This window comes from Aptenodytes patagonicus, chromosome 2, assembly GCF_965638725.1.
Source record: "Aptenodytes patagonicus chromosome 2, bAptPat1.pri.cur, whole genome shotgun sequence".
NCBI lineage: Eukaryota > Metazoa > Chordata > Aves > Sphenisciformes > Spheniscidae > Aptenodytes > Aptenodytes patagonicus.
Window position 1 is genome coordinate 41111869 of NC_134950.1, and position 14552 is coordinate 41126420.

The 14552-nt window shown below is 33.4% G+C and overlaps 1 protein-coding gene across 9 annotated transcripts in view; it reads left to right on the forward strand.

Annotated features, from left to right (window-relative positions):
• ASPH (aspartate beta-hydroxylase) overlaps window positions 1–14552 on the forward strand; it is a 118438-nt gene that overhangs the window by 22298 nt on the left and 81588 nt on the right. For 2 of the 9 annotated variants that reach the window (XM_076329653.1, XM_076329654.1), the window contains exon 5: window positions 4820–5892. The exons of the other annotated variants lie outside the window; for them this stretch is intronic. In XM_076329653.1, the coding sequence (XP_076185768.1) occupies window positions 4820–5061 (242 nt within the window). In that variant the 3' untranslated portion in view covers window positions 5062–5892. Of the gene's footprint in view, window positions 1–4819; window positions 5893–14552 lie in introns of those variants that run through there. 9 annotated transcript variants of the gene reach the window in all.

Sequence of the window (14552 nt, forward strand, 5' to 3'; positions counted from 1 at the left end):
TGTGCTCCGAGTGACTTCAGAGCTACAGATTGTGTGTTAATTATAAATGGTGAATAAGATAATACTTTGTATAGTTATAATCCTCATCTTTCTCTGTCTATTATGTAGTGTATAGAAAGTGGATATCAATCTTTTGTGGGTCATATTATTTGGATTCAGATTGCCAAGGTGGTAGCCAGAAACATGCTGCTGCTTTGTTACATCTCTGTTTTATGCAAGTTGATATAGCTGGGAATTCTGCCAGTACATGACAGTGTTTCTATTATAAGCTTGTCTTATCATGCATTTAAACCTTATACTTCAAATGTGACATTAGAAGGTCACAGATCAAAAGTTATTTTTATTCTTTTTGAATACTTGCTTAGAAATATGATTTAATCTCATTTAAGTTTAAGAATATTTTCTGCAGTACAAAGAAAATGGTAAATTTTGAGAAGTTACATGACTGATAAAAATTATGAATACAAAAATAAGTTTTTTCTAATAACTAGCTTGTAATATTAACTGAAGTTCCCAGTATATTATTGTGCTTGTTTGTATTTAACATTTAATATGAACTAAAAAATGAACACCACTATGCAGACTGAAATTATTTCATTGATGCAGAAACTGGAAGACTAGATTCCCTCTTGAGGAATTTGTCTTCCAGAATTAAGTCTTTGTAGTAAAGAAAAACAGATAGTAAGCCTGTATTCAACTGCATTAGGGTAACTTTCTAAATATTGAATGCATATCTCCTTTTATATTTTATTTGTGAGGATTTTGTTAGTACATATGCTGTGTTTGAAGACTTGTTACTTTCTGGGATTTTTCTCTCGGTCAGCCTACCATAAAAGCAAGTGGTTTCTCTGCTAATTTAATACTGACTTAAAAAGGAGATACTACTGTTTGATGTTTAGTGCTAGGAAGTCATATGCTTTTTTCTTTTCTGTTCTTTAGCTATTACTAAACTACTGTATATTGAAATGTGGCATGTACAGTGGTTTAATGTTGTCCACTTCCATAATCTTTAGTTTTCAGTACAAATTTAAAGATTTAATTTGCATATTAATGATAAATATATTTTTAAGTTAATTTAATTTTGAGAAATGCTTCTACTAGTGTGAGTTTATTTTATATTTGAAAGAATGGTTTAGTAGCTGATAACTTAGTAGTTTTCTGTACTGCTTGGGCACACCTAAATAGAAGAATTAAAATTTATTATTTTATTTTTTGTATGTATAAGGTATGATAGGGTCTGTTCTTTTTATTTGTCGAAATCAAAGGAGGTTTGATGATTAAATTCTCTTGAGGTATTTGTGTAATTTTAAAAACTATGTGCAAGCAGTGCATTCTTCCCCTCTTCCCCACGCCCCCTCCCCAAGTAAGGGGGGGGGAACACACCACCTAAAACCCAACCAGCCAACCAACCCCAAATATTTGTTGAGTTAGTTTTGTATCCATTTATAAAAAAAAAAAATTATCCAGGGTGGAAATGCAAACTCGTTGAAGCTAGTCTGCAGTTATCTTGCAGATTCTTTCTTTTTCACTGGTATTTGTGAGGTTCTGTTTACTGAATTCCTTTTGGTAATGGGAAGAGAGGCTTCTTAATCTGCTCCTTTGAGGGCTGCTGTTATCAGTAGTTCTCTTCCCACTTTTTGTCCACCTCACTCTGATTGTTCTTTGAAGGAAGTTACTCTTCTCAGGAGGAGTGTTATACCTCTGTACTTGAGAACCGAGTACAGAGAAACAGTGGCTTTAGTAGTATTACAAAAAAATGCATGTATAGGGAGTACCAGTGTCTGTTGTGATAGAATCTTTGGAGCCGAGCCATTTTTTATACTTCAGTCCTTTTTAACAAGCAACAATATCCTGAGAAATTCTACCTAAATTGCTGCAGGGGTTAGTACAATTTTGGGACTGCAGCTACAGAAAGTCATCAATATATCATTCTTGTGCATTTAGTTCAGAGTAGTCTGGCTATGCAGAAAATGGAAAAAACCTGACCTAGTGTATCAACAAACAAAGGGTAGTAAACAGTAGAATCCAAGCTTCTGTAAACCAAGTTTTTTTCCCCTGGTTTACCTATAGTAGAAAAAGATGTTTGCAAGTAGATGTACAAAGATTGCACATTCAGAAAATCTGTGGTGATAAAATAGGAGTTAAAAGAATGCTTTTGTATGGTACAACTGTTTAGGATAAGCTTCATGTTCTTACCTATTTTTCTCATGTTCAATTGTAGCACCTTCAAATATTAAAAGCTTGCACATGCTCATTCTCGTAAAAGATGTTTGCAGGAGAAAAAAGGCTTTGTCTTGTTAAATGAATGTAGGCAAGCCCTCTGCCCCATTTGGTTACGGTAACACTGTTGAATAGATAAAGATTTTGACTCCCTCGATTACTGTTTGATTTCAATTGTAATGTTTAGACTTCTCTTGAAATAAAATAGTTATTTCCCGTGAGACTGATTTAGCATGGTATGGCTACCTGATTGGGCAGTTCCATTTTTGTCACCATTTTCACCACTTCTTACCATGCTTATGTGGGCTTATATTATCAGTACGTGAGTTTTACTTTGAAAGCAGTTCTTCTTGATTATGGGGATGAATGAAGACCAAAAACAGTTTGAGTATTAGTTTGGGTTTTTTTTAATTTTAACTCTTTCTAAGAAAAAAAAACATAAATACATGAAATAATGTGTTACTTTCTGTAACTCAAGCTGAAGTGTCTTTTTTTTTTTTTTTTTGAACCCTTCGATTCAAAGGCCATTATATTAATCTTGGATAGTTTTTGTAAAGAATTGTAAAGAAAGGATTTGGGGTTTTGTTGTTTGGTGGTTTTTATGGTAAAGACTATAAGATGTATTCTTTCAGTTTCTGTGGTTCCCTTTGGTGTCCTAATCTTTTCAAAGAAAATATGCTGCTATACTCCATGTTATATTTTATAAAGATAATTGCCCAAGAGTCTTATTTTTAACTTAGTGGAAGAATAGGGGCATCTATATGGTTCTTCACGTGCTTACAGAAATGCTGTCTAAAGCCTGGGGTCTTTTGTGAGTGGTGTTTTCTTTTTTTTTCTTTTTTTTTAATGCCAGATTCCAACAGAATAGAATGATACAAGTGTTTATAATTCTGTGTTTATAACATAGAGATTTTTTTTTCTTTTTTTTTTAGATTCAGGTTTCCATTCTTAAATTGAGATTTCTTTCTTCAGTAAAATATACTTACTTTGGTTTATGTCTTTGCATCTTGCTTGGTCCAAATTTTGAAAGCAAATTAGAATGATGACTGACTAATGTGCATAAAGTTAAGTCTATAAAATTTAATTTTTATAGAACTAAGCCATGGAAGAAGTTGGAGAGGGATATTTATAATACCTTGATTGCCTCCTGGATTCAATCTGTCATTTTTAAACCTTTGGGCTATCCAGTGAAAAATTAAAGAGAATGGCTGGTCACTCAAGTAGAGGTTCTGGACATCCAGGTACAAGGATGTGGAACATCATGGACTTGGAAGTTTCCTCAGAATTATCATTGATACTTTCACTATGTGCTGTAAGAAAAACGTGTTGAAATGTGTTAAATGTCTCTGCCATGAACTCCTCTATCTTGAATGTTTCATTAACCGGCACCTAATAATGCTTTGTAGTCTGCATGTGCAACATGTTCACTTAATTTTATGTCTCAACAATGTCTTCACCCTTAGCCCACTTTTCTGCTTCTCCTTCTGACACAAACGAAGGTTTGGTCTGGTTAGAAGTGGGGGAAATTCCTCCCTCTCCCGCTTTAAAGCTTACCAATAATTGGCGTTTGTCATTGCTTGATCATTCTGTTGTACTTTTCCCAGAATGGAAAAGTTGAAATGTTATTTAATAACAACTGTAAAACAGTGGATTTTAATACAAAACAACAGGAGGAAAAAGAGAGCATTAATCATGGCTTATTTGTATTTTACAAACACCGGTTAGATCAGTGGGTCTTGTAGCCCAAGATAACAGCTCCTGGTATCAGAGAGTTTAGAAGTGACGAGCTCTTTCTTCGCTGCTCTGGCCATCTCTACTTTAGCTGTCTTTAGTCTGCTTTAGATTTTCTATGTAACAATACATACACCTTTTATACTGGCTACCTTAATTTTTATCTAGTGTTCTGTATATCCTCAGCTTTGGAATTAATTCCTGAGGATCAAGTATATCATGTAGAATATATATCATAGAAAAAAATGATTGAGAAGCATGTTAAAAAAAACCAAACAAGCAAACAAACTGCAAAACAGTCCCCCCAGCAATTAGAGTCCTCACTTCTAAGCAAAATCAAAATTCTGCATGGTAGAATAAATGTTATCCTTAACAGTATGTCTGTGACAAGTTTGTTTAAATACTGTTTGCTTTTAAATGTTATTCTCAGCTATCAGTTGCAAGCTCTCAAATTTGAACATGATGGTTTAAAAAAAAAAAGGCAAATTGGATGATTTTAAGTCGTGGAGGATTACTGTTAAAAAAACTGTCTAAAGGTAAATGCTGCGGCAAGAAAACTGAACATAAATGGATTTGGTTTTAGGACTAGGAAGAAGGGAAAGCAAAGCTGCCGCCTTTTTTTAAGTTTTTGGCATAATATTGTGCATGTTTATTGTCCAAATTATAGTCTGTACTTTGAAAGATTCAAATTTCTTAACATCTTTCTATTTCCTAATTAGCATTCCTGTAAAGACTGCTGTCTGTGACATGAGATGTCTTTCACAGATCCTCCTTTTACAGTTTCCTCTTTCCACCTAACTGCTGTCTCTCTCTCTTCCCCCCCCCCCCCCCTTCCCCCCCTCTCTCTCTTTCCTCTATTCTTGTGTAGGCCTGACCAAAGATGGCAGTAATGAAAATATTGATTCCCTTGAGGAAGTCCTTAATATTTTAGCAGAGGAAAGCTCTGATTGGTTTTATGGCTTTCTCTCATTTCTCTATGATGTATTGACTCCTTTTGAAATACTAGAAGAAGAAGAGAGCGAAGCTGCAGATGATGTTGATGGTACGTCACAGAATGAAGGGGTTCAGGGAAAAAAGACTTGTGTTATTTTGGATTTACAGAACCAGTGACTGAGAGACTAATTTGATTGGCTTTCGAAAATGTCCATGAAAGCATCAGTCTTAATATAACAGGAATTTATGGCATTGAGGGGAAACTCCCAAATGGACGCTATAAAGATTGAACTAAAGTCAGCCATGCAATGTAGTTTCGTTAGTTGAAAGCCTTTCAGTGGCTTTTCCATTTTTGTGACAGGACGACAAATACTACACAGTTGTGTAAATATGTAGAATAAAATGTGTATCTGCGGTTGTGTAGTTGGTTTCTGTATGTGCTTCAATTTGTGCATTTGGTGCACAAAGCTAAGTGTAATAACCTCTACTGTTAACACTATAACATTTGTCCTTCCAGCAAACGTTAACTGAAACATTTTGTAACGGCTTTGATTGTAAAGTATTCTGGCATGACTGCATTATGTAAATACATATTTATATGTTAATCCTTAATATAGACATGACAATGATAATTCTCTTGTGAAATATAATTTTAATAAATAATTTATTTTGTGATTCACTGATTTCTTAGATAGATTCTTTTTACCTGTTCAAATAAAAGCACTTCATTTAAAAGTGCTTGAAAATTTTACAGAAACATTTATTTCTAAGTTAGCTGACATTTGTTGTATTCAGAAGATATGATGTCACTATATGGTTTATTCCCACTGATTTGTCTGTTTTCAAACTAAGTTTTCAGTCTTTTTTTTAATATAACAATCACACCACAAGGGCTGTTCTAAATTTGTTTGAGTTTTTTTAAGGTGGGCCTTTTATGAAAGTGGGAAGCTGTGATAATGTATTTCTAATGTAATACTGAATATATTAAAGACTAATTGGAAATTAGAATGTAATGTCTTCTATTCCTTGCTAAATTCAAGAACTTAATGTAGTTTTGCAAATTTTAATCCTTTTCCTGTAAAACTGTTTTACAACAGTTGTTCCAAAAATATTTTTCATGTACATGAATTCTGTCTGCTATCACAAAGTTATTGGTATAGAAAGGGGAGTTTATAATTGTGTTCTGCAGTTTGTATCAGGTACTAAAAGCTGAAACTGAGCTGTCATTTTAATACATGAATAGTGTACTCAATCAGATTATTATTAAAATTATATGAAATTGTTTATTGTGATGCCTGCTATGCTTAAGTTTATATCTGTTTCCCATATAAAGTTTATACTCACATTTTAACACTAGTGGATGCAGGCTGAAATTTTAACCGGTTTTCAAATTAAATGAATTTTCACTTGCTTTGGCATGGCAATTTTAAAGCATTTTGACATGCCTGTTTCAAAAAAGCTTTCATTAAATCATCCAACTCAGGGTTCTACTCAATCTTTAAAAAGTAATAAAAAAGAAAAAGTGTTAGTGTTAAGCAAGTGAAGTGGTTAAAAAAAAAAAAAAACACCTCACAACTTTTTTTTTAATACTGCTGCTTAAGATTTACAAATGAACTAGATCCACATAAACATTTTCTTCCAAATATTTGAGGATTAGGTTATAAGAAAGTTAATAACACGTAAATTTAATGTTTTTCAGTATGAGATATATGAAGCATAAGGCAAAGAAAATAAACCCCCCGTACATTATGAAAATAAATGCTAGTAGATCTGTGGAATATTACTGAGAAGTTTCTTAGCAAGTGGAAGAAACTTGCAAAGTATCTGAGACATAGGAAATAAGCAAGCTTGGTTTGTTTTGTTTGGGTTTTTTCTCCTCTCAATTTTAGAAGCAGATTTGAATTAGAACTAAGAGTTTCATCACTATTGTAGGATAATAATAATGTCTCTCAGTATGAATTAGAAAAATTGTCATGGAACATTGAATTCTATTGTAGATGCTTCAGTAATGGAACTAGATAGCCAAAAAGAGGAAGAAAACATGTACTATGAGAATTCTGTATCATGAAGTTTATACCAAATAGTTAAAATACACATTGATAATCTGATGAAGTTTCAAGTGAAACAGAGTTAAACAGATTGCTTGAACCATGACAAAGCTGCAGGCACTGAAATAGATAATGGTTACATCAGTTTAACTTGGGCTAGGGAGATGACGTGCAGGCCAAGAAAGTTCTGATTTGATATCATAGAAGTTCCTTGTTGATTTTAAGTGTGTGGAAGTCTGCTCAAAAACAATTATAATGGGAATAAAGAATTTGTAGGAGGAGAAAAAGGGATGGGGGGGGGAAGACCTAGGGGAAATACTAACAGTAAATAACTTTCTAGAGTGTTAAGTTTCCAGAATACAGTTTTTTTTCAGAAGTGTTCACTCTTGCCTGGTGTTGTTCCTATTGAATTACCAATTATACCCTCACCAGTGGTGAACAGAGCTGTCAAGGCTCTCCTGAAGTTTGGGATATAGAAGAGTTTGATTTTAATGAATTGCATTAATTGTTGTGATTGCAAGCAGGACTTGGCTAGTAAGGGTGCTAATAAGATTTAGATGAATCTTCAGTTATATTGGCATGGCAGTTTTTCTAAAAAAAGCATTTTAACAGCAAAAAAGTTAAGCTGAGTATGATATGCAAATAAGCAAGGAAAACTGAACTATAGCTCAACTTTTGCTTCTAAGTCTACACAAAGTGTTTGAAGTTAGAGGAAATTGAAACCTAAATTTTTAGTTTGATTTGTGGTGACTATCAGTTATATAAAATACAGTCAGCATATTAATGTTTTAAAAGTAGTCCAGAAAACTTTTGAAGTGGTTTTAAACTGTAGATAGAAAGCTGTAGCGGCTTTGCCTTCTGATATTATTTTAGAATAATTATTTCAGAAGGCAAAGCTGCTGTTTTCTACCTACAGTTTTTGGTTTGAGAATTTGAAATAGGAGCAAATTAGTAGCAAACCTTGTTTTTAATGAGGAAAATATATTGTTTAAGTGATAGGAACTTCCTAGGTTTTGTAGCTAGTAAAGAATGAAAATTTAGTGATTTTATGTTAAATTGAACACGGAGGTTTCATTAGCTACCTTCATATTCCTTACAGGTCATTTATATTAAATTTCACAGAGCTGCAGAAGTAAATGTCTCTGACTAAAGTTGTAGTCTTCCAGTTTGGCCATCTTTTTTAGAAATAGTCAGGATGTTTTGCTTTGCCATTTTCTAGTGTTGGTAAATGTTTGATATTTTAACTGCCAGTCTTCAGCAGATGTTTACAACCTTCAAACAAAATACTTCATTAACCTTTGTAGCATAAGCTCTTGCTTGATTTGTTGTGATACTAATGTAAAGAAGTTGTAGGGGAAAAAACCTTGAATACCCATATATCTGAAATGGCTGAGAACTTATAGGAGGTTTGAACCCCAGATTTCTGTGACCACCTTCAACAATATTTAATTTGAAAGTAAGACAGTGTTTTATGGGGGGGGGGGAATCACAAGGCTCATAATATATAGAATAACTTAGAATTGAACAGAATAAACAGAAAATTCTTATTGCAACAACTTTTTTTTCCTCAAAAAATGAGCTTTATTGAGAGCGTGTTCAAATCTTATGCTCTTGAAATTTGTTTCAACGTCAGTGAATAAGTCTTACCACCTGTAGGTTTCATTTTATGGTAATTTTGCATTATTGTTTATAGTCTCCATTGACTGGCCTTAGAAGAAATTGACTTTTTATGACAGTTATTCATATAGGTTACAGTTGGATGGAGGGGTAGAAGAAGAATGCATTGAAGCACTAGAAGGATTTTCGTTTCATTTCATAATTGTTAATGGTTAAATGCGGGGGTGGGGAAACACATTGTAAACATGATTTTTGAGAGCTGGGGAAAGCTGTTGCGTACAGTTCAGTCATTTTGGACAGATGCATACTATTTTCCCTATTCAGTTGCCATCAGTTAAGCAGCTATCGTAATGATAGCACAGCAGCATGAAATACATTAAATACTATCTTTCGTATGGTCAGTTAGGATTGATTCCTAAAGATGAGGCTAATAAAGGCAAGACTTGCTTGTTGGTTTCTTATCTCTTCTCATACAAGATGCAACATATGCATCTGTGACTTCAGAAAATGCTTTCTGCCCTGTGTCTCCAATTCCAATTTTTCTTCTAAAATTAGGCAATTAAATAAGCAAGAGATATTAAAGCAACTTACTGAGAATGTATTGAGAGTATTTTAATTTTTTTTTAATGCTAGTTGTATGAATTAAAAAAGCTCTCTTGCATTTGGGAGGGTTACAGGCTGTGGTATGCCCTGCAATCCGCATACAGGTAATGAGTTCAGTTTAAGGTAAGTGGGTGCTAACCTTGTGTCAGTAAGCTACTTTGTTTAACAGAAGACCTGGTATATCCAATGTAGCATATTATAAATTCAGTATAATAGTAATAATTATGTGCAGGTGCATATGCAAACAAACAATCATAGCTTTTTCTGACTTGCAGTTCTGCCGGAGAAGGAAAACTGAAAGGAGAGAAAAAAGGTTAATAATGGTTTTGGCTTACAGATTTGTATTTCCTTTTTTAGTTCTGCAATTTTAACATCTTTTGCTAATTTTCTGTGTGGTGAAGGAGTTTTTTTGTTGGGACCTCATGAATTAAGGCAAGAGTCTGAGCACAAGCCCTAACGTTTAAAGCTTGATGCTTTCTGTTCTGTTATCCAGGCTTTGCACAAATTGCAGAAGGGTAGCAAGTTCTGTCTGTCAGCTGCTTAGTGCTAACCTTGGCCATATGCTTTCTATGGGAAATGTGAAGTAGCCTCTTCCTTTTTCACACATAAGTGGATAAGCCACCTTAATTAGCTTACATTTGTTGCATGATGCTGCAGGTTAAAAGGGTTTATGCAGGTAGATGTTGTGGTGAATTTGATTTATAGGAATTTTTTCGTGTGGCAAAGCTTTTTTGTATAGCAAGGATATTAAAGTTTCCAGTATTATTAAATGAATAATATAAAATTTGCATATGCAAGAATAAACTTCAAGTTTCTCAATATATTGTTACATATGAGAATATTATCTGTCAACATCTGTGAAACTGCTCAAAAAGACTGAGTGCTTTGTGTTATCTATTATTTTTGTTTTGCAATGCTTATCTTTCTGAATAAAAATAGTATTCATATATTTTTCTTTTGATGCTGAAATTCTAAAGCTGTGCTCTCACTTGGGGGTTCTTTTTGTGGAGGTTGTTCTTGAAGGTTTTTATGAGGAAAAATAGAGAAAATGACTGAATTTTGTTGCAGAATTAGAATGCTTTGTAATATTCTGAGTTTCAAAGAATCAGTTAAGATACTAATTATCTACCATTAAGCATTATATAAAAATAACCACTTTGACATGAATATTTAATTTTTAGTATGACTGTGTAAAGCAGCTCTTTGGAAAATATTGGAAACGTATCCAGCTATGTTAACTTTGAAGTCTACTTTTTAATTCACTGACTCCAGTAGTAGCCATTTCTGACATTCCATTATAACCACATATGTGGTTCTAAATTCTATATTTCTTTTTGTACTGCCAGCACTGGACACTTATAATGTAGGACTGAGTGGGGAAAAAAGAAGAAACTTAAAAACTAGCTCAAAAAAAGCGTGAAGACACTTGAATTGGAACTTAGAATAAGGGTCCACAAGTTCAGGTACATGATTCGTAAAATTCTGGACATTGGTTTGTGTGCCCCAAGGCTGTAAGAGCCTAAGTCTTTGCCAATGAGTTTACTTAGATGCCAGATTTTATCACATGCCCCAGGACATTGCTGTCTTGGAAAAGCAAAGTGTTTTGCACCCATGTCTTGCTTCAGCCTGTTCAGGGTTCACAAATGAGGCTTCCCTGTGCTGTAGCCATTGTAAGGACCCAGTCCAGGTGGAAATCAAGATGCAGCAGGATTTCTGTCTTGTGATTATTACATAATATTAAGATTTTGAAATATGTTATTCTACATACTTTTCCTGTAAATGGGTCTATTAATAATATGTTAAACTATACCTGATTTATGGAATTAGTCATGCATTGATAATTTGCTGAGAATCTTAACACTATTCATTGTATAAAAGCAGATTGAAACAAATTACTGCTTGCCTGAATATTTAACAAGTGAAATGTCAATAATCAGTGAACAAGGTATTCTGTAATCTTTCAACGTAGTGCATATACTTTTATTTAAAAATAATTTCAAATATCTGTATGATAATTTTTGTGTATACAGATCTTTAAAATTTTCTGTTTTCCCTGTCAATACATGCTTTTCAGAGTGTATCTTAAAATATCCAATAACATTTAATTTTAGTATGAAGAGGGCAGGAGCTAGACATTTAAATATAGCTTTGTGCAACTTGGCTGAGTACCTTTTATTATTTATATTTTCATTGATGCTGTAGTATAACAAAGTTGGGGTCTATTCTTCCTTTTATATGAGAAAATTGTTTACTTATTGTTCCACACACTGCTTAAATTGATCTAAAAATTGTATTTTTACCTGGCTAACCCATTTTTAAGAAATTTTGGGCATAATGTCGATGCTTGATACTTTGAAAACATGTAAGATAGAAATTAGATGCAAGTTGATTACACTGACTTTAATGGCTACATTCTTTAAATTTATGATTTTTTTTTTTTAGTGTAGAATATGGGGGGTTCGTTTGGTTTTTTTTTTAAGAATAAATGTTGAAGTATATTGATGCAGTTTGAGTAATTACTAATTGTTTTCTGGAAACCTAAGCTCGAGGTTCAAATGGCCAATGTAGGTGCTTTATATGTCTGAATGAGAAGCCTAATGTTGAGACATGAGAATATCTCTTCTAGTTTAAATAAGATTATGTATGAGTGTTAAAAATATATTTACCATAACTTTTATTAACTTTCTAGTTAGTTTTTGGGTAACAATGCACATGATTTTTGTGGTTAAGGTAGTTGTGTTTGTGGGGTTTAGGTCTTCATCCACAGCAGCATGATGGTGATAATCCAACCTCTTTTTATGGTATTAGAAAGATGAGGCTCACTTTTATTTGTATTTTGGGGAAGGCTTTTGCCTTCATGCCTCTTGGGGGACTAGGTATAAAGCACAATCAAGATGCTGAATGACCTCAATTTCTGTTAGCTACTATGGGGAAAGAGGGCAGTACCTGACTTTGGAGAGTAAGGTTTAACAGTCTTAAATAGTCTTAAGTAAAGTAGTAAGTATTTTAACTAAAATGAAGTGGCAGCTGCTTTTTGGAATATGAGCAATACCTTTGCGAAAACATATTTTCCATTGGATAAAGAAACATAGATTGTAATTCATTTTAAGAAAATACTCAATTTATATCATCTATAGTACATAGGTGCTTGAAGATCTTTTGAGTTAATATGTCTATTAAATATTTATCAAATTGTATAGAAATTTAAGTTAGTGGGTTTGAGAGAGAACTGGCACAATACCTAGCAGAGAAATCAGCTGGGATATTGGTCATAATTACGTGGCATCATGCTGTCTGGAGAGAACTAAGCTAGCTCTAAGAAGTTAAGAAGCATCTCAAGTAGCATGCATCTGGTAATGTGGTACTTTTCTTGGATTAGTTAGTCTTCCATCTCAGTACTTGTGGTGGTCTTGCTACTGAAGATGCTTTATTCTTAATGAGTTAACATTTCATACCTCTCCATAGCATTGCAGTGTGCTATGTAAAGATAACTTTTTACATGGCATGGCAGATGGAAAATTTTATGTCATGTTTGTTGAACATCACAGTTATGTTCGTAACCTATTTCCATTTTGCAACAAATCAGGTGAGGAGCCAGGAGGGGTAGCCAAGAAAAAAACTAAAGTCAAAGGTATTTCTAACGTTCTTTTTCTTGTGGAACTTTATGCAGATAATGATGTCTGAAATGCATGCGCATTGCAAATACAGAATGCAGGTTATAATAATGTTTACTAATACTAGCTATGTTGGCTAAGTGTTGTCTAACGGTGCGCAAACTATTATCCTCCCCATTTTTCAGTAAGTTTTTTTTACCACTGATTGTAATTTAATGGCAACGTGAATGCTTTCCTAACTAGAGATTATATTTTGTTTGTGCAAATTTATTTTACAACAGTTGTCTTGTTTAGATTATAAGTAGTTTATGTTAACTTCGTATTCTGCATGTTTAAAAAAAGTTCTGATGTATATGCAGATTTTGGTCTGTGTGAAATCTTCCTTTAGTTATCTTTCATGAATTCATTATACTATTAGTATCTTGTAATTGGACTCGAGCACCTTGATTTCTGCTTAAGTCTGTACTTAAATAGTTTCATCTATTTTTTTCTTATGGGAGGAGAAATTTAGGTAAAGTTCAATAACTTCCCCTTTAATATTATTTGCAGGATTGATTGCAGTGATGATACTTAGAAATTTTCCAAAAGCTTGACGTAGGATAGCTTGCAACCGATTTATGCCATATATTTATTTATAATTACATTGCTGTATGAACAGGACATAATGGTCTAAATGTGTTCAGTGCAACAGAGAGACTAAAAAAGCTAATTAGCCTCACCAAAACACCAAACTACCAGATGTTCTTCAGGTGCTTAACTCTTTAGAAGTGCTCAGTTATCTCCGCACAGCATGGTGCTATGTAAAGAACACAGTCTCTTTGCTGCATTAAAGACACTTAGACTTTAATGTGTTTTTTCTAGCAGTATGTGAAAAATGCACGCTGTTTGTAATACAAAGTCTCATTAGGAAAAAAGGGCATTTGCTGAGGGAAGCTCTCATGCTCGTATGAATGTGACTTTTCTTAGCATCTTGCATGCAAGTTGAAATTTTTAGCATTTGTTCCACATTGTGCTTGGTATGACTTGGTTGCAAATTGTGTGTTTCTAAGAATGTAATAAATGTCATTTAACAACTCATTCCTGAGTTTTGGATTATTTTTCAGTGTTTGGTATGAGAATGAAGACATGGTATGATATATTTCAAATGCTTTATGCCAAAATAAAAAAAACAGTTGGAAGGAACCATGATGTTATTCCTTTTAGATTGAGCTATGGGATTGAATTGTTCACTCGCAGAAATGGTACACAGCGGTTAGAGGCAGATGTTACAGGAGAAATGTTGTCACTTGCCTGCTTTTTACCTCAACAGACAGCAGTTTCTCTCAAAAATCTGAATAAAAATAGAGCTGTTGTATTTTATATATAAAATCGTAATTGCTTTTTTAATAATGTGGGAGTATTAACTTTAAAAACAAATACTGCATACAGAGATTTAATGGAAAAATTTCTAAATTTCACTGAGTTAAAAATTCCTTATTCTGGAGAATGCTGCTGGTACTGACAATGTTTTTCAAAGCTGGGGGCAAAGTGGAAGTAAATATTGAACATTTAAATTTGAAGGATGCTGTTCTGACTGTTCTTCTGATATATTATCTAGCTACTGTGTCACAGCCAAATGGGAATTGAAATAGAGAAAATAAGCACAAGAGGTACAACTCCAAAAGTAAAATACACAAAAAAGTATTACTAATAATGCTCCATATGGAAAAGCAAAGATGTAAGAATTAATTTACAGTTGTTACTTTGATTTCACTGAATATGGTCAAACCAAGTTAACTTTTTTGGA